Below are 21,279 nucleotides of genomic sequence, written 5' to 3'. Positions count from 1 at the left end.
AAAAAGGTCAGTAATACTTCCTGCAACAGGACCTTTCCCCATGAGGCGCTCAGATCCGCCTGAAGCTACATTCCCACACGCTTGCTTATGCCCACATGCTTGTAAACTGCGGTGTTGGGCTTTTAACCAAGATTACAGAGTACAAGTCTGAGTCTGTGTCTCTGTTTCTTCTTTTTGTGCTTCTTCAGGGTGCTGTAAAGAGAGGCGGCTATCTCATATGTCTGTGTAATTCTGACTATGCTGCTCTTGGTTGCGCTGAGCGTCGTTTTTTCGTTTACTGCGGTCACCACTGAGAGGGCTGAGAACACCAACCACAAACCACCAGCAGCACCACAGCTCAACTACAGCAAGATCTCCCTGCCGCCAGAGCACGTACCCTACTTCCTCCACAATAACAGGAGGGTTGCCAAGCAATGCCGCCTGGATCCACTCTGCCCTTTTAAAGTAAGATATACACTCTGTCAGCTTTTCACTGTTCAAATATTTCTTTCAGTGTAGAGTGGATTCATGTTAGTTGGTTTTGCTGTACGGTCAGGAAAAATTCTCACAAAGCCCTTTGTAAATTGACTGTTAAATGCCTTAAGATTTAGATCTTTACTGTTAACATCATGAAACTTGTTATTGAATTGTGTATTCTGTCAGCGTTGTGTAAGATAGTGGCATTATGATTTATCACCACATTGTTTCAACGGCGATTGCACTCAGTTGCAGTTTTGAGTGATGGAGTTTCTGTACACTGATATGCATGTAAATGGACTCTGCTCTCCTGCAGCTATCAGGAAGCCACAAAAAAATGTTCTGACCCTTTGTCTGTGGTGTCACACTGATGCTTCTCACAAGATGATTTTAAAAAGTTAAAGAAGATGGCTGTGACATATCCCACACAGAAAAATATTTTTTAAACACCAGGCTTATTTTTTGTGGATATCTAATACTACTCTTGAAATTGTTTAAAAATGTCAGAGCATTGTGTTCTACCATAACTGGAGCCATGGGTGAATGTGGTTTACTCTGGAGTTTACTTTACAATTACAATCATAATAGTAGTAAGAAGAGTTTTGGAGAAAAGCACGTTATTGATATTTATTAGCCCTTTTTTGAAATGTATTGTGTGCTGTACAGCAAACATCAGATAAATAAACAGGCAACTATAGTTACACCAACAATAACACCAAACAACGAAATCAATCTACAATGGTGCACCCCTCTCTAATTATAGACCTATTCACCACATATAATTAAAGTGCTCTTCTATTCTGGAAAGTCCTTTTATTTTGACATATGTGGGAAATCAGTAAGTTAGCTTATTCTTCGAGTTATCCAATATTCTTGATTCAGTTGTGGTCTGACTTGGCTGTCGAAGGAGATGAAAATTAGTGCATGCCCATAGAACCTCCTTTTTGTCGGACAGGGAACCCCAACCTGTCTTACCTCTAACATTGCATATCATAGTTTTGTGTTTCAATCATCAGTGTCCTTTAAAATTGTAAAATTTGATGATTAACTCGTCTCACAATACTAAACTTATTCTTCGCTCTCACACACACACACACACACACACACACACACGTACATGCTGTATGCATTCACGCTTGTTTTTACAACAGGATGCACTACAGGATCTGTCTGCCTGTTGGGGTTATGAGAAGAACTGTGATCCAGGAAGGCGCTTTGGCTATCCAGTCTGTACTAAAGCTGATTCAGGATGGTACTGTTCCTCACATCACATTCTAACACACTTTTTGTTATCACTTTGCCCTTTTTGGATGTATAATGCAGTTTACATAATTCACTCTCCACACACTTCTAGGTGCTATCCACAACGTATTAGATTCTCAGTAATCTTAAGTATTAACACATAATAGTAATCTTTTATTTATAGGTATTTAATTCACTGAACCACAGTCTCCATTGTTTTTTCCAAATTAAAAATGTGCTTATTCAGAACATGCATTATTGATGAACCATTACGGTTTTGGCTCTGTTGATCTGCCTAAATCTCTGATCTGTCAGGGCCCATTCTCTGGAGGCAGCCCAGGAGCTTTTCTGGAAGCAGGCTGATTTTGGCTACGTCAAGGAGCGCCTCTCTGAGCTCAAAACACTCTGCAAGGCCAGCAAGCCAGTAAGTCTGCTCATTTCCTTCGTTCCCACGGGCCTACTGAGTCAACAGGAAGAAACAACAGGTAGAAACAGACCCAGTGTTTGACAAAAGAGAGACAGACAATGGGCCTGAACAAAATTTGCTGTGCAAAAGCAGTAGTGTAGAGACGGGTCGGTATAGAGACAACTCTCACGATTTCTCAGGTCCAGTGTTTATTAAGAGCACTTAAAGACTAAATATTCCACCTCTTTTCCAGGGGGACTCATTATTAAGATGTAGTAGCCACACTCGCTTCTGTAAGGCTACTAACCTTTACCTGGACTTGCGTAAGCCGCGCAGAAGTCATGAGAGGTCAGTATATCTGAAAGTGATGAGCAAATGAAAAACATTACACTGACGCAGATGATGGTGTCTTGAAACCTATCTATGTTTATATTACAGGTACAAGGAGGACTTCATTCAGAAGGGTGAGATTGGTGGTTATTGCAAACTCAACAAGCGAGCACTTGCTGCTGAGGGAGAGCACAAGAGCCCCTTGCAATCTTGGTGAGGAAAGACACACATTCATACACTCCATTTCTGAGCTTTAGCCAGTGACTTTGGTATAAACATTTGGGAACTGGAGAAAAAATGGGTTCATGGCCACTTACAGAGGATAAAAACACGTTGACAGAGTTTGTTCTCCAAATTCACCACAGTGTGTTACCTGATTTGTGAATGGAATTGAGAATGGCCAGTGATGAAACAAGTCTTATGATACACAGTTTGCTTTTAGCGTGATTTTAGAGCACAGAGCCCATGTACGTTTGCCTTCAGTTCCCAAACAAGACCAAAACTGTGTTCCCTGACCGGGAATCGAACCGGGCACGCGGTGAGAGCGCCGAATCCTAACCACTAGACCACCAGGGACCTGAAATCTGGTTATTGAGCACAATTTTTCATTTTTTTTTCTAATTTTTTCTTTTTAAATTAATGTATGACATGCATCCATAGGTACCACATGCATTGCTTATGTATCCTAAATAGGTTAGTCTGTAAATTCTTGTTTCATGGTTTCATTTGAAGTCACTCATGACAAAACCATCTCCCCGTCCACCACTGTGTGTTCCATGATTTGTGAACAGCAAGTGCTGAAACATGTCTGTCTATTAATAGTGTATGTGCTTGGCATGACTTTATAGCGTGGGGCCCATGTCCCTTTGCCTGTAGTTCCCAAACAAGACCAAAGTTGTGTTCCCTGTCCGGGAATGGTATTCGGGCCGTGGCGTTGAGAGCGTTGAATCCTAGCCACAAGAGGGAGCAGAAAAATGGCTTTTGAGCACAATTTTTTGTGGATGTGTGATGACATGCATCCGCGGGTTACTTTTGCATGGTTAATGTATTGTTAAAAGGATGATTTGTAAATATATATTTTGAAGGGGTTTAAGTGAAAGCACCAGCGACACAAAATGAACTGCTTGTCCACCACTGTGTGTTCCTTGATATATAAATGGTCCTGATAATGGCAGATTCTGAAACATGTCCTTCAGTGTACAGCATATGCTCTGCGCATGACTCATGATTGCAGGAGTCTGTATTTTTGACTTTTAGTCGCCAGACAGGGCCAAAACAGTGTTCCTTAACCAGGAGTCAAACCTGTCTGCAGCAATGCACAGATGCCTTCCTACAAGACCACTAGGGCCTTGATAACTGGTGTCGAAGCACATCTTTTCAAGTTAATGTAATGGTTTCATATGAAGGCACTAATGTAATGAAACTGTGTGTGTTGATTTTTGAATGGAATTGAGAACAGCTCGTGCGGAGCTTGTGTGCCAACATAGAGTATATGCACTTAGCATGATTTCAGAGCATGGGACCCTACTATTCTAATTTCCCAAACTACACGTAAGGTGGTGTTCCCTGACCGGGAATCGAACCCGGGCCGCGGCGGTGAGAGCGCCGAATCCTAGCCACTAGACCACCAGGGAGCTGGATATGTGATTTTGAGCACTGTTTTTTTTTTTTCCCCCCCGATGCTTGACAGAGAGCGTTCTCCAAATTCGCCACAGTGTGTTACCTGATTTGTGAATGGAATTGAGAATGGCCAGTGATGAAACAAGTCTTATGATACACAGTTTGCTTTCAGCGTGATTTTAGAGCACAGAGCCCATGTACGTTTGCCTTCAGTTCCCAAACAAGACCAAAACTGTGTTCCCTGACCGGGAATCGAACCGGCCACAAGCGGTGAGAGCGCCGAATCCTAACCACTAGACCACCAGGGACCTGAAATCTGGTTATTGAGCACAATTTTTCATTTTTTTTTTCTAATTTTTTCTTTTTAAATTAATGTATGACATGCATCCATAGGTACCGCATGCATTGCTTATGTATCCTAAATAGGTTAGTCTGTAAATTCTTGTTTCATGGTTTCATTTGAAGTCACTCATGACAAAACCATCTCCCCGTCCACCACTGTGTGTTCCATGATTTGTGAACAGCAAGTGCTGAAACATGTCTGTCTATTTATAGTGTATGTGCTTGGCATGACTTTATAGCGTGGGGCCCATGTCCCTTTGCCTGTAGTTCCCAAACAAGACCAAAGTTGTGTTCTCTGTCCGGGAATGGTATACGGGCCGTGGCGTTGAGAGCGTTGAATCCTAGCCACAAGAGGGAGCAGAAAAATGGCTTTTGAGCACAATTTTTTGTGGATGTGTGATGACATGCATCCATGAGTTACTTTTGCATGGTTAATGTATTGTTAAAAGGATGATTTGTAAATATATATTTTGAAGGGGTTTAAGTGAAAGCACCAGCGACACAAAACACAAAATGAACTGCTCGTCCACCACTGTGTGTTCCTTGATATATAAATGGTCCTGATAATGGCAGATTCTGAAACATGTCCTTCAGTGTACAGCATATGCTCTGCGCATGACTCATGATTGCAGGAGTCTGTATTTTTGACTTTTAGTCGCCAGACAGGGCCAAAACAGTGTTCCTTAACCAGGAGTCAAACCTGTCTGCAGCAATGCACAGATGCCTTCCTACAAGACCACTAGGGCCTTGATAACTGGTGTCGAAGCACATCTTTTCAAGTTAATGTAATGGTTTCATATGAAGGCACTAATGTAATGAAACTGTGTGTGTTGATTTTTGAATGGAATTGAGAACAGCTCGTGCGGAGCTTGTGTGCCAACATAGAGTATATGCACTTAGCATGATTTCAGAGCATGGGACCCTACTATTCTAATTTCCCAAACTACACGTAAGGTGGTGTTCCCTGACCGGGAATCGAACCCGGGCCGCGGCGGTGAGAGCGCCGAATCCTAGCCACTAGACCACCAGGGAGTTGGATATGTGATTTTGAGCACTGTTTTTTTTTTTTTCCCCCCGATGCTTGACAGAGAGCGTTCTCCAAATTCGCCACAGTGTGTTACCTGATTTGTGAATGGAATTGAGAATGGCCAGTGATGAAACAAGTCTTATGATACACAGTTTGCTTTCAGCGTGATTTTAGAGCACAGAGCCCATGTACGTTTGCCTTCAGTTCCCAAACAAGACCAAAACTGTGTTCCCTGGCCGGGAATCGAACCCGGGCCGCGGCGGTGAGAGCGCCGAATCCTAACCACTAGACCACCAGGGACCTGAAATCTGGTTATTGAGCACAATTTTTCATTTTTTTTTCTAATTTTTTCTTTTTAAATTAATGTATGACATGCATCCATAGGTACCACATGCATTGCTTATGTATCCTAAATAGGTTAGTCTGTAAATTCTTGTTTCATGGTTTCATTTGAAGTCACTCATGACAAAACCATCTCCCCGTCCACCACTGTGTGTTCCATGATTTGTGAACAGCAAGTGCTGAAACATGTCTGTCTATTAATAGTGTATGTGCTTGGCATGACTTTATAGTGTGGGGGACCATGTCCCTTTGCCTGTAGTTCCCAAACAAGACCAAAGTTGTGTTCCCTGTCCGGGAATGGTATTCGGGCCGTGGCGTTGAGAGCGTTGAATCCTAGCCACAAGAGGGAGCAGAAAAATGGCTTTTGAGCACAATTTTTGTGGATGTGTGATGACATGCATCCACGGGTTACTTTTGCATGGTTAATGTATTGTTAAAAGGATGATTTGTAAATATATATTTTGAAGGGGTTTAAGTGAAAGCACCAGCGACACAAAATGAACTGCTTGTCCACCACTGTGTGTTCCTTGATATATAAATGGTCCTGATAATGGCAGATTCTGAAACATGTCCTTCAGTGTACAGCATATGCTCTGCGCATGACTCATGATTGCAGGAGTCTGTATTTTTGACTTTTAGTCGCCAGACAGGGCCAAAACAGTGTTCCTTAACCAGGAGTCAAACCTGTCTGCAGCAATGCACAGATGCCTTCCTACAAGACCACTAGGGCCTTGATAACTGGTGTCGAAGCACATCTTTTCAAGTTAATGTAATGGTTTCATATGAAGGCACTAATGTAATGAAACTGTGTGTTGATTTTTGAATGGAATTGAGAACAGCTCGTGCAGAGCTTGTGTGCCAACATAGAGTATATGCACTTAGCATGATTTCAGAGCATGGGACCCTACTATTCTAATTTCCCAAACTACACGTAAGGTGGTGTTCCCTGACCGGGAATCGAACCCGGGCCGCGGCGGTGAAAGCGCCGAATCCTAGCCACTAGACCACCAGGGAGCTGGATATGCGATTTTGAGCACTGTTTTTTTTTTCCCGATGCTTGACAGAGAGCGTTCTCCAAATTCGCCACAGTGTGTTACCTGATTTGTGAATGGAATTGAGAATGGCCAGTGATGAAACAAGTCTTATGATACACAGTTTGCTTTCAGCGTGATTTTAGAGCACAGAGCCCATGTACGTTTGCCTTCAGTTCCCAAACAAGACCAAAACTGTGTTCCCTGGCCGGGAATCGAACCCGGGCATGGCGGTGAGCGCGAATCCTAACCACTAGACCACCAGGGACCTGAAATCTGGTTATTGAGCACAATTTTTCATTTTTTTTTCTAATTTTTTCTTTTTAAATTAATGTATGACATGCATCCATAGGTACCACATGCATTGCTTATGTATCCTAAATAGGTTAGTCTGTAAATTCTTGTTTCATGGTTTCATTTGAAGTCACTCATGACAAAACCATCTCCCCGTCCACCACTGTGTGTTCCATGATTTGTGAACAGCAAGTGCTGAAACATGTCTGTCTATTAATAGTGTATGTGCTTGGCATGACTTTATAGTGTGGGGGACCATGTCCCTTTGCCTGTAGTTCCCAAACAAGACCAAAGTTGTGTTCCCTGTCCGGGAATGGTATTCGGGCCGTGGCGTTGAGAGCGTTGAATCCTAGCCACAAGAGGGAGCAGAAAAATGGCTTTTGAGCACAATTTTTGTGGATGTGTGATGACATGCATCCATGGGTTACTTTTGCATGGTTAATGTATTGTTAAAAGGATGATTTGTAAATATATATTTTGAAGGGGTTTAAGTGAAAGCACCAGCGACACAAAATGAACTGCTTGTCCACCACTGTGTGTTCCTTGATATATAAATGGTCCTGATAATGGCAGATTCTGAAACATGTCCTTCAGTGTACAGCATATGCTCTGCATGACTCATGATTGCAGGAGTCTGTATTTTTGACTTTTAGTCGCCAGACAGGGCCAAAACAGTGTTCCTTAACCAGGAGTCAAACCTGTCTGCAGCAATGCACAGATGCCTTCCTACAAGACCACTAGGGCCTTGATAACTGGTGTCGAAGCACATCTTTTCAAGTTAATGTAATGGTTTCATATGAAGGCACTAATGTAATGAAACTGTGTGTTGATTTTTGAATGGAATTGAGAACAGCTCGTGCAGAGCTTGTGTGCCAACATAGAGTATATGCACTTAGCATGATTTCAGAGCATGGGACCCTACTATTCTAATTTCCCAAACTACACGTAAGGTGGTGTTCCCTGACCGGGAATCGAACCCGGGCCGCGGCGGTGAAAGCGCCGAATCCTAGCCACTAGACCACCAGGGAGCTGGATATGTGATTTTGAGCACTGTTTTTTTTTTTTCCCCCCCGATGCTTGACAGAGAGCGTTCTCCAAATTCGCCACAGTGTGTTACCTGATTTGTGAATGGAATTGAGAATGGCCAGTGATGAAACAAGTCTTATGATACACAGTTTGCTTTCAGCGTGATTTTAGAGCACAGAGCCCATGTAACGTTTGCCTTCAGTTCCCAAACAAGACCAAAACTGTGTTCCCTGACCGAATCGAACCCGGGCCACGGTGAGAGCGCCCGAATCCTAACCACTAGACCACCAGGGACCTGAAATCTGGTTATTGAGCACAATTTTTCATTTTTTTCTAATTTTTCTTTTTAAATTAATGTATGACATGCATCCATAGGTACCACATGCATTGCTTATGTATCCTAAATAGGTTAGTCTGTAAATTCTTGTTTCATGGTTTCATTTGAAGTCACTCATGACAAAACCATCTCCCCGTCCACCACTGTGTGTTCCATGATTTGTGAACAGCAAGTGCTGAAACATGTCTGTCTATTTATAGTGTATGTGCTTGGCATGACTTTATAGTGTGGGGCCCATGTCCCTTTGCCTGTAGTTCCCAAACAAGACCAAAGTTGTGTTCCCTGTCCGGGAATGGTATTCGGGCCGTGGCGTTGAGAGCGTTGAATCCTAGCCACAAGAGGGAGCAGAAAAATGGCTTTTGAGCACAATTTTTTGTGGATGTGTGATGACATGCATCCGCGGGTTACTTTTGCATGGTTAATGTATTGTTAAAAGGATGATTTGTAAATATATATTTTGAAGGGGTTTAAGTGAAAGCACCAGCGACACAAAATGAACTGCTTGTCCACCACTGTGTGTTCCTTGATATATAAATGGTCCTGATAATGGCAGATTCTGAAACATGTCCTTCAGTGTACAGCATATGCTCTCGCATGACTCATGATTGCAGGAGTCTGTATTTTGACTTTTAGTCGCCAGACAGGGCCAAAACAGTGTTCCTTAACCAGGAGTCAAACCTGTCTGCAGCAATGCACAGATGCCTTCCTACAAGACCACTAGGGCCTTGATAACTGGTGTCGAAGCACATCTTTTCAAGTTAATGTAATGGTTTCATATGAAGGCACTAATGTAATGAAACTGTGTGTGTTAATTTTTGAATGGAATTGAGAACAGCTCGTGCGGAGCTTGTGTGCCAACATAGAGTATATGCACTTAGCATGATTTCAGAGCATGGGACCCTACTATTCTAATTTCCCAAACTACACGTAAGGTGGTGTTCCCTGACCGGGAATCGAACCCGGGCATGGCGGTGAGAGCGCCGAATCCTAGCCACTAGACCACCAGGGAGTTGGATATGTGATTTTGAGCACTGTTTTTTTTTTTCCCCCCCCCGATGCTTGACAGAGAGCGTTCTCCAAATTCGCCACAGTGTGTTACCTGATTTGTGAATGGAATTGAGAATGGCCAGTGATGAAACAAGTCTTATGATACACAGTTTGCTTTCAGCGTGATTTTAGAGCACAGAGCCCATGTACGTTTGCCTTCAGTTCCCAAACAAGACCAAAACTGTGTTCCCTGACCGGGAATCGAACCCGGGCCGCGGCGGTGAGAGCGCCGAATCCTAACCACTAGACCACCAGGGACCTGAAATCTGGTTATTGAGCACAATTGTTCATTTTTTCTAATTTTTTCTTTTTAAATTAATGTATGACATGCATCCATAGGTACCACATGCATTGCTTATGTATCCTAAATAGGTTAGTCTGTAAATTCTTGTTTCATGGTTTCATTTGAAGTCACTCATGACAAAACCATCTCCCCGTCCACCACTGTGTGTTCCATGATTTGTGAACAGCAAGTGCTGAAACATGTCTGTCTATTTATAGTGTATGTGCTTGGCATGACTTTATAGCGTGGGGCCCATGTCCCTTTGCCTGTAGTTCCCAAACAAGACCAAAGTTGTGTTCTCTGTCCGGGAATGGTATACGGGCCGTGGCGTTGAGAGCGTTGAATCCTAGCCACAAGAGGGAGCAGAAAAATGGCTTTTGAGCACAATTTTTTGTGGATGTGTGATGACATGCATCCGCGGGTTACTTTTGCATGGTTAATGTATTGTTAAAAGGATGATTTGTAAATATATATTTTGAAGGGGTTTAAGTGAAAGCACCAGCGACACAAAACACAAAATGAACTGCTCGTCCACCACTGTGTGTTCCTTGATATATAAATGGTCCTGATAATGGCAGATTCTGAAACATGTCCTTCAGTGTACAGCATATGCTCTGCGCATGACTCATGATTGCAGGAGTCTGTATTTTTGACTTTTAGTCGCCAGACAGGGCCAAAACAGTGTTCCTTAACCAGGAGTCAAACCTGTCTGCAGCAATGCACAGATGCCTTCCTACAAGACCACTAGGGCCTTGATAACTGGTGTCGAAGCACATCTTTTCAAGTTAATGTAATGGTTTCATATGAAGGCACTAATGTAATGAAACTGTGTGTGTTGATTTTGAATGGAATTGAGAACAGCTCGTGCGGAGCTTGTGTGCCAACATAGAGTATATGCACTTAGCATGATTTCAGAGCATGGGACCCTACTATTCTAATTTCCCAAACTACACGTGGTGTTCCCTGACTGGGAATCGAACCCGGGCCGCGGCGGTGAAAGCGCCGAATCCTAGCCACTAGACCACCAGGGAGCTGGATATGTGATTTTGAGCACTGTTTTTTTTTTTTCCCCCCCGATGCTTGACAGAGAGCGTTCTCCAAATTCGCCACAGTGTGTTACCTGATTTGTGAATGGAATTGAGAATGGCCAGTGATGAAACAAGTCTTATGATACACAGTTTGCTTTCAGCGTGATTTTAGAGCACAGAGCCCATGTACGTTTGCCTTCAGTTCCCAAACAAGACCAAAACTGTGTTCCCTGACCGGGAATCGAACCCGGGCCGCGGCGGTGAGAGCGCCGAATCCTAACCACTAGACCACCAGGGACCTGAAATCTGGTTATTGAGCACAATTTTTCATTTTTTTTTCTAATTTTTCTTTTTGAATGAATGTATGACATGCATCCATAGGTACCGCATGCATTGCTTATGTATCCTAAATAGGTTAGTCTGTAAATTCTTGTTTCATGGTTTCATTTGAAGTCACTCATGACAAAACCATCTCCCCGTCCACCACTGTGTGTTCCATGATTTGTGAACAGCAAGTGCTGAAACATGTCTGTCTATTAATAGTGTATGTGCTTGGCATGACTTTATAGTGTGGGGGACCATGTCCCTTTGCCTGTAGTTCCCAAACAAGACCAAAGTTGTGTTCTCTGTCCGGGAATGGTATACGGGCCGTGGCGTTGAGAGCGTTGAATCCTAGCCACAAGAGGGAGCAGAAAAATGGCTTTTGAGCACAATTTTTGTGGATGTGTGATGACATGCATCCGCTGAGTTACTTTTGCATGGTTAATGTATTGTTAAAAGGATGATTTGTAAATATATATTTTGAAGGGGTTTAAGTGAAAGCACCAGCGACACAAAACACAAAATGAACTGCTCGTCCACCACTGTGTGTTCCTTGATATATAAATGGTCCTGATAATGGCAGATTCTGAAACATGTCCTTCAGTGTACAGCATATGCTCATCGCATGACTCATGATTGCAGGAGTCTGTATTTTTGACTTTTAGTCGCCAGACAGGGCCAAAACAGTGTTCCTTAACCAGGAGTCAAACCTGTCTGCAGCAATGCACAGATGCCTTCCTACAAGACCACTAGGGCCTTGATAACTGGTGTCGAAGCACATCTTTTCAAGTTAATGTAATGGTTTCATATGAAGGCACTAATGTAATGAAACTGTGTGTGTTGATTTTTGAATGGAATTGAGAACAGCTTGTGCGGAGCTTGTGTGCCAACATAGAGTATATGCACTTAGCATGATTTCAGAGCATGGGACCCTACTATTCTAATTTCCCAAACTACACGTAAGGTGGTGTTCCCTGACCGGGAATCGAACCCGGGCCGCGGCGGTGAGAGCGCCGAATCCTAGCCACTAGACCACCAGGGAGTTGGATATGTGATTTTGAGCACTGTTTTTTTTTTTCCCCCCCCGATGCTTGACAGAGAGCGTTCTCCAAATTCGCCACAGTGTGTTACCTGATTTGTGAATGGAATTGAGAATGGCCAGTGATGAAACAAGTCTTATGATACACAGTTTGCTTTCAGCGTGATTTTAGAGCACAGAGCCCATGTACGTTTGCCTTCAGTTCCCAAACAAGACCAAAACTGTGTTCCCTGACCGGGAATCGAACCCGGGCCGCGGCGGTGAGAGCGCCGAATCCTAACCACTAGACCACCAGGGACCTGAAATCTGGTTATTGAGCACAATTTTTCATTTTTTCTAATTTTTCTTTTAAATTAATGTATGACATGCATCCATAGGTACCGCATGCATTGCTTATGTATCCTAAATAGGTTAGTCTGTAAATTCTTGTTTCATGGTTTCATTTGAAGTCACTCATGACAAAACCATCTCCCCGTCCACCACTGTGTGTTCCATGATTTGTGAACAGCAAGTGCTGAAACATGTCTGTCTATTTATAGTGTATGTGCTTGGCATGACTTTATAGCGTGGGGCCCATGTCCCTTTGCCTGTAGTTCCCAAACAAGACCAAAGTTGTGTTCTCTGTCCGGGAATGGTATACGGGCCGTGGCGTTGAGAGCGTTGAATCCTAGCCACAAGAGGGAGCAGAAAAATGGCTTTTGAGCACAATTTTTTGTGGATGTGTGATGACATGCATCCGCGGGTTACTTTTGCATGGTTAATGTATTGTTAAAAGGATGATTTGTAAATATATATTTTGAAGGGGTTTAAGTGAAAGCACCAGCGACACAAAACACAAAATGAACTGCTTGTCCACCACTGTGTGTTCCTTGATATATAAATGGTCCTGATAATGGCAGATTCTGAAACATGTCCTTCAGTGTACAGCATATGCTCTGCGCATGACTCATGATTGCAGGAGTCTGTATTTTTGACTTTTAGTCGCCAGACAGGGCCAAAACAGTGTTCCTTAACCAGGAGTCAAACCTGTCTGCAGCAATGCACAGATGCCTTCCTACAAGACCACTAGGGCCTTGATAACTGGTGTTGAAGCACATCTTTTCAAGTTAATGTAATGGTTTCATATGAAGGCACTAATGTAATGAAACTGTGTGTGTTGATTTTTGAATGGAATTGAGAACAGCTCGTGCAGAGCTTGTGTGCCAACATAGAGTATATGCACTTAGCATGATTTCAGAGCATGGGACCCTACTGTTCTAATTTCCCAAACTACACGTGGTGTTCCCTGACCGGGAATCGAACCCGGGCCGCGGCGGTGAGAGCGCCGAATCCTAGCCACTAGACCACCAGGGAGCTGGATATGTGATTTTGAGCACTGTTTTTTTTTTTCCCCCCCGATGCTTGACAGAGAGCGTTCTCCAAATTCGCCACAGTGTGTTACCTGATTTGTGAATGGAATTGAGAATGGCCAGTGATGAAACAAGTCTTATGATACACAGTTTGCTTTCAGCGTGATTTTAGAGCACAGAGCCCATGTACGTTTGCCTTCAGTTCCCAAACAAGACCAAAACTGTGTTCCCTGACCGGGAATCGAACCCGGGCCGCGGCGGTGAGAGCGCCGAATCCTAACCACTAGACCACCAGGGACCTGAAATCTGGTTATTGAGCACAATTTTTCATTTTTTTTTCTAATTTTTCTTTTTAAATTAATGTATGACATGCATCCATAGGTACCACATGCATTGCTTATGTATCCTAAATAGGTTAGTCTGTAAATTCTTGTTTCATGGTTTCATTTGAAGTCACTCATGACAAAACCATCTCCCCGTCCACCACTGTGTGTTCCATGATTTGTGAACAGCAAGTGCTGAAACATGTCTGTCTATTTATAGTGTATGTGCTTGGCATGACTTTATAGCGTGGGGCCCATGTCCCTTTGCCTGTAGTTCCCAAACAAGACCAAAGTTGTGTTCTCTGTCCGGGAATGGTATACGGGCCGTGGCGTTGAGAGCGTTGAATCCTAGCCACAAGAGGGAGCAGAAAAATGGCTTTTGAGCACAATTTTTTGTGGATGTGTGATGACATGCATCCGCGGGTTACTTTTGCATGGTTAATGTATTGTTAAAAGGATGATTTGTAAATATATATTTTGAAGGGGTTTAAGTGAAAGCACCAGCGACACAAAATGAACTGCTTGTCCACCACTGTGTGTTCCTTGATATATAAATGGTCCTGATAATGGCAGATTCTGAAACATGTCCTTCAGTGTACAGCATATGCTCTGCGCATGACTCATGATTGCAGGAGTCTGTATTTTTGACTTTTAGTCGCCAGACAGGGCCAAAACAGTGTTCCTTAACTAGGAGTCAAACCTGTCTGCAGCAATGCACAGATGCCTTCCTACAAGACCACTAGGGCCTTGATAACTGGTGTCGAAGCACATCTTTTCAAGTTAATGTAATGGTTTCATATGAAGGCACTAATGTAATGAAACTGTGTGTGTTGATTTTTGAATGGAATTGAGAACAGCTCGTGCAGAGCTTGTGTGCCAACATAGAGTATATGCACTTAGCATGATTTCAGAGCATGGGACCCTACTATTCTAATTTCCCAAACTACACATAATGTGATGTTCCCTGACCGGGAATCGAACCCAGGCCGCGGCGGTGAGAGCGCCGAATCCTAGCCACTAGACCACCAGGGAGTTGGATATGTGATTTTGAGCACTGTTTTTTTTTTTTCCCCCCCGATGCTTGACAGAGAGCGTTCTCCAAATTCGCCACAGTGTGTTACCTGATTTGTGAATGGAATTGAGAATGGCCAGTGATGAAACAAGTCTTATGATACACAGTTTGCTTTCAGCGTGATTTTAGAGCACAGAGTCCATGTACGTTTGCCTTCAGTTCCCAAACAAGACCAAAACTGTGTTCCCTGACCGGGAATCGAACCCGGCCGCGCGGTGAGAGCGCCAATCCTAACCACTAGACCACCAGGGACCTGAAATCTGGTTATTGAGCACAATTTTTCATTTTTTTCTAATTTTTTCTTTTAAATTAATGTATGACATGCATCCATAGGTACCACATGCATTGCTTATGTATCCTAAATAGGTTAGTCTGTAAATTCTTGTTTCATGGTTTCATTTGAAGTCACTCATGACAAAACCATCTCCCCGTCCACCACTGTGTGTTCCATGATTTGTGAACAGCAAGTGCTGAAACATGTCTGTCTATTAATAGTGTATGTGCTTGGCATGACTTTATAGTGTAGGGCCCATGTCCCTTTGCCTGTAGTTCCCAAACAAGACCAAAGTTGTGTTCCCTGTCCGGGAATGGTATTCGGGCCGTGGCGTTGAGAGCGTTGAATCCTAGCCACAAGAGGGAGCAGAAAAATGGCTTTTGAGCACAATTTTTTGTGGATGTGTGATGACATGCATCCGCGGGTTACTTTTGCATGGTTAATGTATTGTTAAAAGGATGATTTGTAAATATATATTTTGAAGGGGTTTAAGTGAAAGCACCAGCGACACAAAATGAACTGCTTGTCCACCACTGTGTGTTCCTTGATATATAAATGGTCCTGATAATGGCAGATTCTGAAACATGTCCTTCAGTGTACAGCATATGCTCTGGCATGACTCATGATTGCAGGAGTCTGTATTTTTGACTTTTAGTCGCCAGACAGGGCCAAAACAGTGTTCCTTAACCAGGAGTCAAACCTGTCTGCAGCAATGCACAGATGCCTTCCTACAAGACCACTAGGGCCTTGATAACTGGTGTCAAGCACATCTTTTCAAGTTAATGTAATGGTTTCATTTGAAGGCACTAATGTAATGAAACTGTGTGTGTTGATTTTTGAATGGAATTGAGAACAGCTCGTGCAGAGCTTGTGTGCCAACATAGAGTATATGCACTTAGCATGATTTCAGAGCATGGGACCCTACTATTCTAATTTCCCAAACTACACGTAAGGTGGTGTTCCCTGACCGGGAATCGAACCCGGGCCGCGGCGGTGAAAGCGCCGAATCCTAGCCACTAGACCACCAGGGAGCTGGATATGTGATTTTGAGCACTGTTTTTTTTTTCCCCCCCGATGCTTGACAGAGAGCGTTCTCCAAATTCGCCACAGTGTGTTACCTGATTTGTGAATGGAATTGAGAATGGCCAGTGATGAAACAAGTCTTATGATACACAGTTTGCTTTCAGCGTGATTTTAGAGCACAGAGCCCATGTACGTTTGCCTTCAGTTCCCAAACAAGACCAAAACTGTGTTCCCTGACCGGGAATCGAACCCGGCCATGGGCGGTGAGAGCGCCGAATCCTAACCACTAGACCACCAGGGACCTGAAATCTGGTTATTGAGCACAATTTTTCATTTTTTTTTCTAATTTTTTCTTTTTAAATTAATGTATGACATGCATCCATAGGTACCACATGCATTGCTTATGTATCCTAAATAGGTTAGTCTGTAAATTCTTGTTTCATGGTTTCATTTGAAGTCACTCATGACAAAACCATCTCCCCGTCCACCACTGTGTGTTCCATGATTTGTGAACAGCAAGTGCTGAAACATGTCTGTCTATTAATAGTGTATGTGCTTGGCATGACTTTATAGTGTGGGGCCCATGTCCCTTTGCCTGTAGTTCCCAAACAAGACCAAAGTTGTGTTCCCTGTCCGGGAATGGTATTCGGCCGTGGCGTTGAGAGCGTTGAATCCTAGCCACAAGAGGGAGCAGAAAAATGGCTTTTGAGCACAATTTTTGTGGATGTGTGATGACATGCATCCATGAGTTACTTTTGCATGGTTAATGTATTGTTAAAAGGATGATTTGTAAATATATATTTTGAAGGGGTTTAAGTGAAAGCACCAGCGACACAAAATGAACTGCTTGTCCACCACTGTGTGTTCCTTGATATATAAATGGTCCTGATAATGGCAGATTCTGAAACATGTCCTTCAGTGTACAGCATATGCTCTGCGCATGACTCATGATTGCAGGAGTCTGTATTTTTGACTTTTAGTCGCCAGACAGGGCCAAAACAGTGTTCCTTAACCAGGAGTCAAACCTGTCTGCAGCAATGCACAGATGCCTTCCTACAAGACCACTAGGGCCTTGATAACTGGTGTCGAAGCACATCTTTTCAAGTTAATGTAATGGTTTCATATGAAGGCACTAATGTAATGAAACTGTGTGTGTTGATTTTTGAATGGAATTGAGAACAGCTCGTGCGGAGCTTGTGTGCCAACATAGAGTATATGCACTTAGCATGATTTCAGAGCATGGGACCCTACTATTCTAATTTCCCAAACTACACGTAAGGTGGTGTTCCCTGACCGGGAATCGAACCCGGGCATGGCGGTGAAAGCGCCGAATCCTAGCCACTAGACCACCAGGGAGCTGGATATGTGATTTTGAGCACTGTTTTTTTTTTTCCCCCCCCGATGCTTGACAGAGAGCGTTCTCCAAATTCGCCACAGTGTGTTACCTGATTTGTGAATGGAATTGAGAATGGCCAGTGATGAAACAAGTCTTATGATACACAGTTTGCTTTTAGCGTGATTTTAGAGCACAGAGTCCATGTACGTTTGCCTTCAGTTCCCAAACAAGACCAAAACTATGTTCCCTGACCGGGAATCGAACCCGGGCCGCGGCGGTGAGAGCGCCGAATCCTAACCACTAGACCACCAGGGACCTGAAATCTGGTTATTGAGCACAATTTTTCATTTTTTTTTTCTAATTTTTTCTTTTTAAATTAATGTATGACATGCATCCATAGGTACCACATGCATTGCTTATGTATCCTAAATAGGTTAGTCTGTAAATTCTTGTTTCATGGTTTCATTTGAAGTCACTCATGACAAAACCATCTCCCCGTCCACCACTGTGTGTTCCATGATTTGTGAACAGCAAGTGCTGAAACATGTCTGTCTATTTATAGTGTATGTGCTTGGCATGACTTTATAGCGTGGGGCCCATGTCCCTTTGCCTGTAGTTCCCAAACAAGACCAAAGTTGTGTTCTCTGTCCGGGAATGGTATACGGGCCGTGGCGTTGAGAGCGTTGAATCCTAGCCACAAGAGGGAGCAGAAAAATGGCTTTTGAGCACAATTTTTTGTGGATGTGTGATGACATGCATCCACGGGTTACTTTTGCATGGTTAATGTATTGTTAACAGGATGATTTGTAAATATATATTTTGAAGGGGTTTAAGTGAAAGCACCAGCGACACAAAACACAAAATGAACTGCTTGTCCACCACTGTGTGTTCCTTGATATATAAATGGTCCTGATAATGGCAGATTCTGAAACATGTCCTTCAGTGTACAGCATATGCTCTGCGCATGACTCATGATTGCAGGAGTCTGTATTTTTGACTTTTAGTCGCCAGACAGGGCCAAAACAGTGTTCCTTAACCAGGAGTCAAACCTGTCTGCAGCAATGCACAGATGCCTTCCTACAAGACCACTAGGGCCTTGATAACTGGTGTCGAAGCACATCTTTTCAAGTTAATGTAATGGTTTCATATGAAGGCACTAATGTAATGAAACTGTGTGTGTTGATTTTTGAATGGAATTGAGAACAGCTCGTGCGGAGCTTGTGTGCCAACATAGAGTATATGCACTTAGCATGATTTCAGAGCATGGGACCTTACTATTCTAATTTCCCAAACTACACGTAAGGTGGTGTTCCCTGACCGGGAATCGAACCCGGGCCGCGGCGGTGAAAGCGCCGAATCCTAGCCACTAGACCACCAGGGAGCTGGATATGTGATTTTGAGCACTGTTTTTTTTTTTCCCCCCCCGATGCTTGACAGAGAGCGTTCTCCAAATTCGCCACAGTGTGTTACCTGATTTGTGAATGGAATTGAGAATGGCCAGTGATGAAACAAGTCTTATGATACACAGTTTGCTTTTAGCGTGATTTTAGAGCACAGAGTCCATGTACGTTTGCCTTCAGTTCCCAAACAAGACCAAAACTATGTTCCCTGACCGAATCGAACCGGGTCATGGCGGTGAGAGCGCCGAATCCTAACCACTAGACCACCAGGGACCTGAAATCTGGTTATTGAGCACAATTTTTCATTTTTTTTTCTAATTTTTTCTTTTTAAATTAATGTATGACATGCATCCATAGGTACCACATGCATTGCTTATGTATCCTAAATAGGTTAGTCTGTAAATTCTTGTTTCATGGTTTCATTTGAAGTCACTCATGACAAAACCATCTCCCCGTCCACCACTGTGTGTTCCATGATTTGTGAACAGCAAGTGCTGAAACATGTCTGTCTATTTATAGTGTATGTGCTTGGCATGACTTTATAGCGTGGGGCCCATGTCCCTTTGCCTGTAGTTCCCAAACAAGACCAAAGTTGTGTTCTCTGTCCGGGAATGGTATACGGGCCGTGGCGTTGAGAGCGTTGAATCCTAGCCACAAGAGGGAGCAGAAAAATGGCTTTTGAGCACAATTTTTGTGGATGTGTGATGACATGCATCCACGGGTTACTTTTGCATGGTTAATGTATTGTTAACAGGATGATTTGTAAATATATATTTTGAAGGGGTTTAAGTGAAAGCACCAGCGACACAAAACACAAAATGAACTGCTTGTCCACCACTGTGTGTTCCTTGATATATAAATGGTCCTGATAATGGCAGATTCTGAAACATGCCCTTCAGTGTACAGCATATGCTCTGGCATGACTCATGATTGCAGGAGTCTGTATTTTTGACTTTAGTCGCCAGACAGGGCCAAAACAGTGTTCCTTAACCAGGAGTCAAACCTGTCTGCAGCAATGCACAGATGCCTTCCTACAAGACCACTAGGGCCTTGATAACTGGTGTCGAAGCACATCTTTTCAAGTTAATGTAATGGTTTCATATGAAGGCACTAATGTAATGAAACTGTGTGTTGATTTTTGAATGGAATTGAGAACAGCTCGTGCGGAGCTTGTGTGCCAACATAGAGTATATGCACTTAGCATGATTTCAGAGCATGGGACCCTACTATTCTAATTTCCCAAACTACACGTAAGGTGGTGTTCCCTGACCGGGAATCGAACCCGGGCCGCGGCAGTGAGAGCGCCGAATCCTAGCCACTAGACCACCAGGGAGCTGGATATGTGATTTTGAGCACTGTTTTTTTTTCCCCGATGCTTGACAGAGAGCGTTCTCCAAATTCGCCACAGTGTGTTACCTGATTTGTGAATGGAATTGAGAATGGCCAGTGATGAAACAAGTCTTATGATACACAGTTTGCTTTCAGCGTGATTTTAGAGCACAGAGCCCATGTACGTTTGCCTTCAGTTCCCAAACAAGACCAAAACTGTGTTCCCTGACCGGGAATCGAACCCGGGCCGCGGCGGTGAGAGCGCCGAATCCTAACCACTAGACCACCAGGGACCTGAAATCTGGTTATTGAGCACAATTTTTCATTTTTTTTTCTAATTTTTTCTTTTTAAATTAATGTATGACATGCATCCATAGGTACCACATGCATTGCTTATGTATCCTAAATAGGTTAGTCTGTAAATTCTTGTTTCATGGTTTCATTTGAAGTCACTCATGACAAAACCATCTCCCCGTCCACCACTGTGTGTTCCATGATTTGTGAACAGCAAGTGCTGAAACATGTCTGTCTATTAATAGTGTATGTGCTTGGCATGACTTTATAGTGTAGGGCCCATGTCCCTTTGCCTGTAGTTCCCAAACAAGACCAAAGTTGTGTTCCCTGTCCGGGAATGGTATTCGGGCCGTGGCGTTGAGAGCGTTGAATCCTAGCCACAAGAGGGAGCAGAAAAATGGCTTTTGAGCACAATTTTTTGTGGATGTGTGATGACATGCATCCACGGGTTACTTTTGCATGGTTAATGTATTGTTAACAGGATGATTTGTAAATATATATTTTGAAGGGGTTTAAGTGAAAGCACCAGCGACACAAAACACAAAATGAACTGCTTGTCCACCACTGTGTGTTCCTTGATATATAAATGGTCCTGATAATGGCAGATTCTGAAACATGTCCTTCAGTGTACAGCATATGCTCTGTGCATGACTCATGATTGCAGGAGTCTGTATTTTTGACTTTTAGTCGCCAGACAGGGCCAAAACA

At 43.2% G+C, this 21,279-nt stretch overlaps 1 protein-coding gene and 21 non-coding genes across 25 annotated transcripts in view; 1 reads left to right on the top strand and 21 right to left on the bottom strand.

Moving 5' to 3' along the window:
* The window catches only part of eogt (EGF domain-specific O-linked N-acetylglucosamine (GlcNAc) transferase), a 58,755-nt gene that overhangs the window by 1,727 nt on the left and 35,749 nt on the right, over window positions 1-21,279 (top strand). For all 4 annotated transcript variants that reach the window (XR_015778432.1, XR_015778438.1, XM_088086612.1 and 1 more), the window contains exons 2-6: window positions 189-444; window positions 1,608-1,708; window positions 2,014-2,122; window positions 2,358-2,452; window positions 2,543-2,647. Coding sequence is in view for 2 of the 4 variants with exons in the window: in XM_088086612.1 (XP_087942738.1) it covers window positions 238-444; window positions 1,608-1,708; window positions 2,014-2,122; window positions 2,358-2,452; window positions 2,543-2,647 (617 nt within the window). In the remaining 2 variants the exon portion in view is untranslated. The remainder of the gene's footprint in view (window positions 1-188; window positions 445-1,607; window positions 1,709-2,013; window positions 2,123-2,357; window positions 2,453-2,542; window positions 2,648-21,279) is intronic.
* On the bottom strand, window positions 3,997-4,068 carry trnae-cuc (transfer RNA glutamic acid (anticodon CUC)). Its single transcript has one exon. It is a non-coding gene; the product is annotated as a tRNA-Glu (tRNA).
* Window positions 5,357-5,428, bottom strand: trnae-cuc (transfer RNA glutamic acid (anticodon CUC)). The gene has a single exon. It is a non-coding gene; the product is annotated as a tRNA-Glu (tRNA).
* Window positions 5,652-5,723, bottom strand: trnae-cuc (transfer RNA glutamic acid (anticodon CUC)). Its single transcript has one exon. It is a non-coding gene; the product is annotated as a tRNA-Glu (tRNA).
* On the bottom strand, window positions 6,708-6,779 carry trnae-uuc (transfer RNA glutamic acid (anticodon UUC)). The gene has a single exon. It is a non-coding gene; the product is annotated as a tRNA-Glu (tRNA).
* Window positions 8,047-8,118, bottom strand: trnae-uuc (transfer RNA glutamic acid (anticodon UUC)). Its single transcript has one exon. It is a non-coding gene; the product is annotated as a tRNA-Glu (tRNA).
* Window positions 9,392-9,462, bottom strand: trnae-cuc (transfer RNA glutamic acid (anticodon CUC)). Its single transcript has one exon. It is a non-coding gene; the product is annotated as a tRNA-Glu (tRNA).
* On the bottom strand, window positions 9,687-9,758 carry trnae-cuc (transfer RNA glutamic acid (anticodon CUC)). The gene has a single exon. It is a non-coding gene; the product is annotated as a tRNA-Glu (tRNA).
* trnae-uuc (transfer RNA glutamic acid (anticodon UUC)) lies at window positions 10,743-10,814 on the bottom strand. The gene has a single exon. It is a non-coding gene; the product is annotated as a tRNA-Glu (tRNA).
* trnae-cuc (transfer RNA glutamic acid (anticodon CUC)) lies at window positions 11,038-11,109 on the bottom strand. The gene has a single exon. It is a non-coding gene; the product is annotated as a tRNA-Glu (tRNA).
* On the bottom strand, window positions 12,103-12,174 carry trnae-uuc (transfer RNA glutamic acid (anticodon UUC)). Its single transcript has one exon. It is a non-coding gene; the product is annotated as a tRNA-Glu (tRNA).
* trnae-cuc (transfer RNA glutamic acid (anticodon CUC)) lies at window positions 12,398-12,469 on the bottom strand. The gene has a single exon. It is a non-coding gene; the product is annotated as a tRNA-Glu (tRNA).
* On the bottom strand, window positions 13,453-13,524 carry trnae-cuc (transfer RNA glutamic acid (anticodon CUC)). Its single transcript has one exon. It is a non-coding gene; the product is annotated as a tRNA-Glu (tRNA).
* trnae-cuc (transfer RNA glutamic acid (anticodon CUC)) lies at window positions 13,747-13,818 on the bottom strand. Its single transcript has one exon. It is a non-coding gene; the product is annotated as a tRNA-Glu (tRNA).
* Window positions 14,804-14,875, bottom strand: trnae-cuc (transfer RNA glutamic acid (anticodon CUC)). Its single transcript has one exon. It is a non-coding gene; the product is annotated as a tRNA-Glu (tRNA).
* trnae-uuc (transfer RNA glutamic acid (anticodon UUC)) lies at window positions 16,149-16,220 on the bottom strand. The gene has a single exon. It is a non-coding gene; the product is annotated as a tRNA-Glu (tRNA).
* Window positions 16,442-16,513, bottom strand: trnae-cuc (transfer RNA glutamic acid (anticodon CUC)). The gene has a single exon. It is a non-coding gene; the product is annotated as a tRNA-Glu (tRNA).
* Window positions 17,498-17,568, bottom strand: trnae-uuc (transfer RNA glutamic acid (anticodon UUC)). Its single transcript has one exon. It is a non-coding gene; the product is annotated as a tRNA-Glu (tRNA).
* Window positions 17,792-17,863, bottom strand: trnae-cuc (transfer RNA glutamic acid (anticodon CUC)). Its single transcript has one exon. It is a non-coding gene; the product is annotated as a tRNA-Glu (tRNA).
* On the bottom strand, window positions 18,858-18,929 carry trnae-uuc (transfer RNA glutamic acid (anticodon UUC)). The gene has a single exon. It is a non-coding gene; the product is annotated as a tRNA-Glu (tRNA).
* Window positions 20,210-20,281, bottom strand: trnae-cuc (transfer RNA glutamic acid (anticodon CUC)). Its single transcript has one exon. It is a non-coding gene; the product is annotated as a tRNA-Glu (tRNA).
* Window positions 20,499-20,570, bottom strand: trnae-cuc (transfer RNA glutamic acid (anticodon CUC)). Its single transcript has one exon. It is a non-coding gene; the product is annotated as a tRNA-Glu (tRNA).

The sequence above is a fragment of the Plectropomus leopardus genome, chromosome 2, assembly GCF_026936395.1.
Source record: "Plectropomus leopardus strain MGB_pleo_1.0 chromosome 2, ASM2693639v1, whole genome shotgun sequence".
NCBI classification, from domain to species: domain Eukaryota; kingdom Metazoa; phylum Chordata; class Actinopteri; order Perciformes; family Serranidae; genus Plectropomus; species Plectropomus leopardus.
This window is presented reverse-complemented; position numbering and strand designations above follow the sequence as displayed.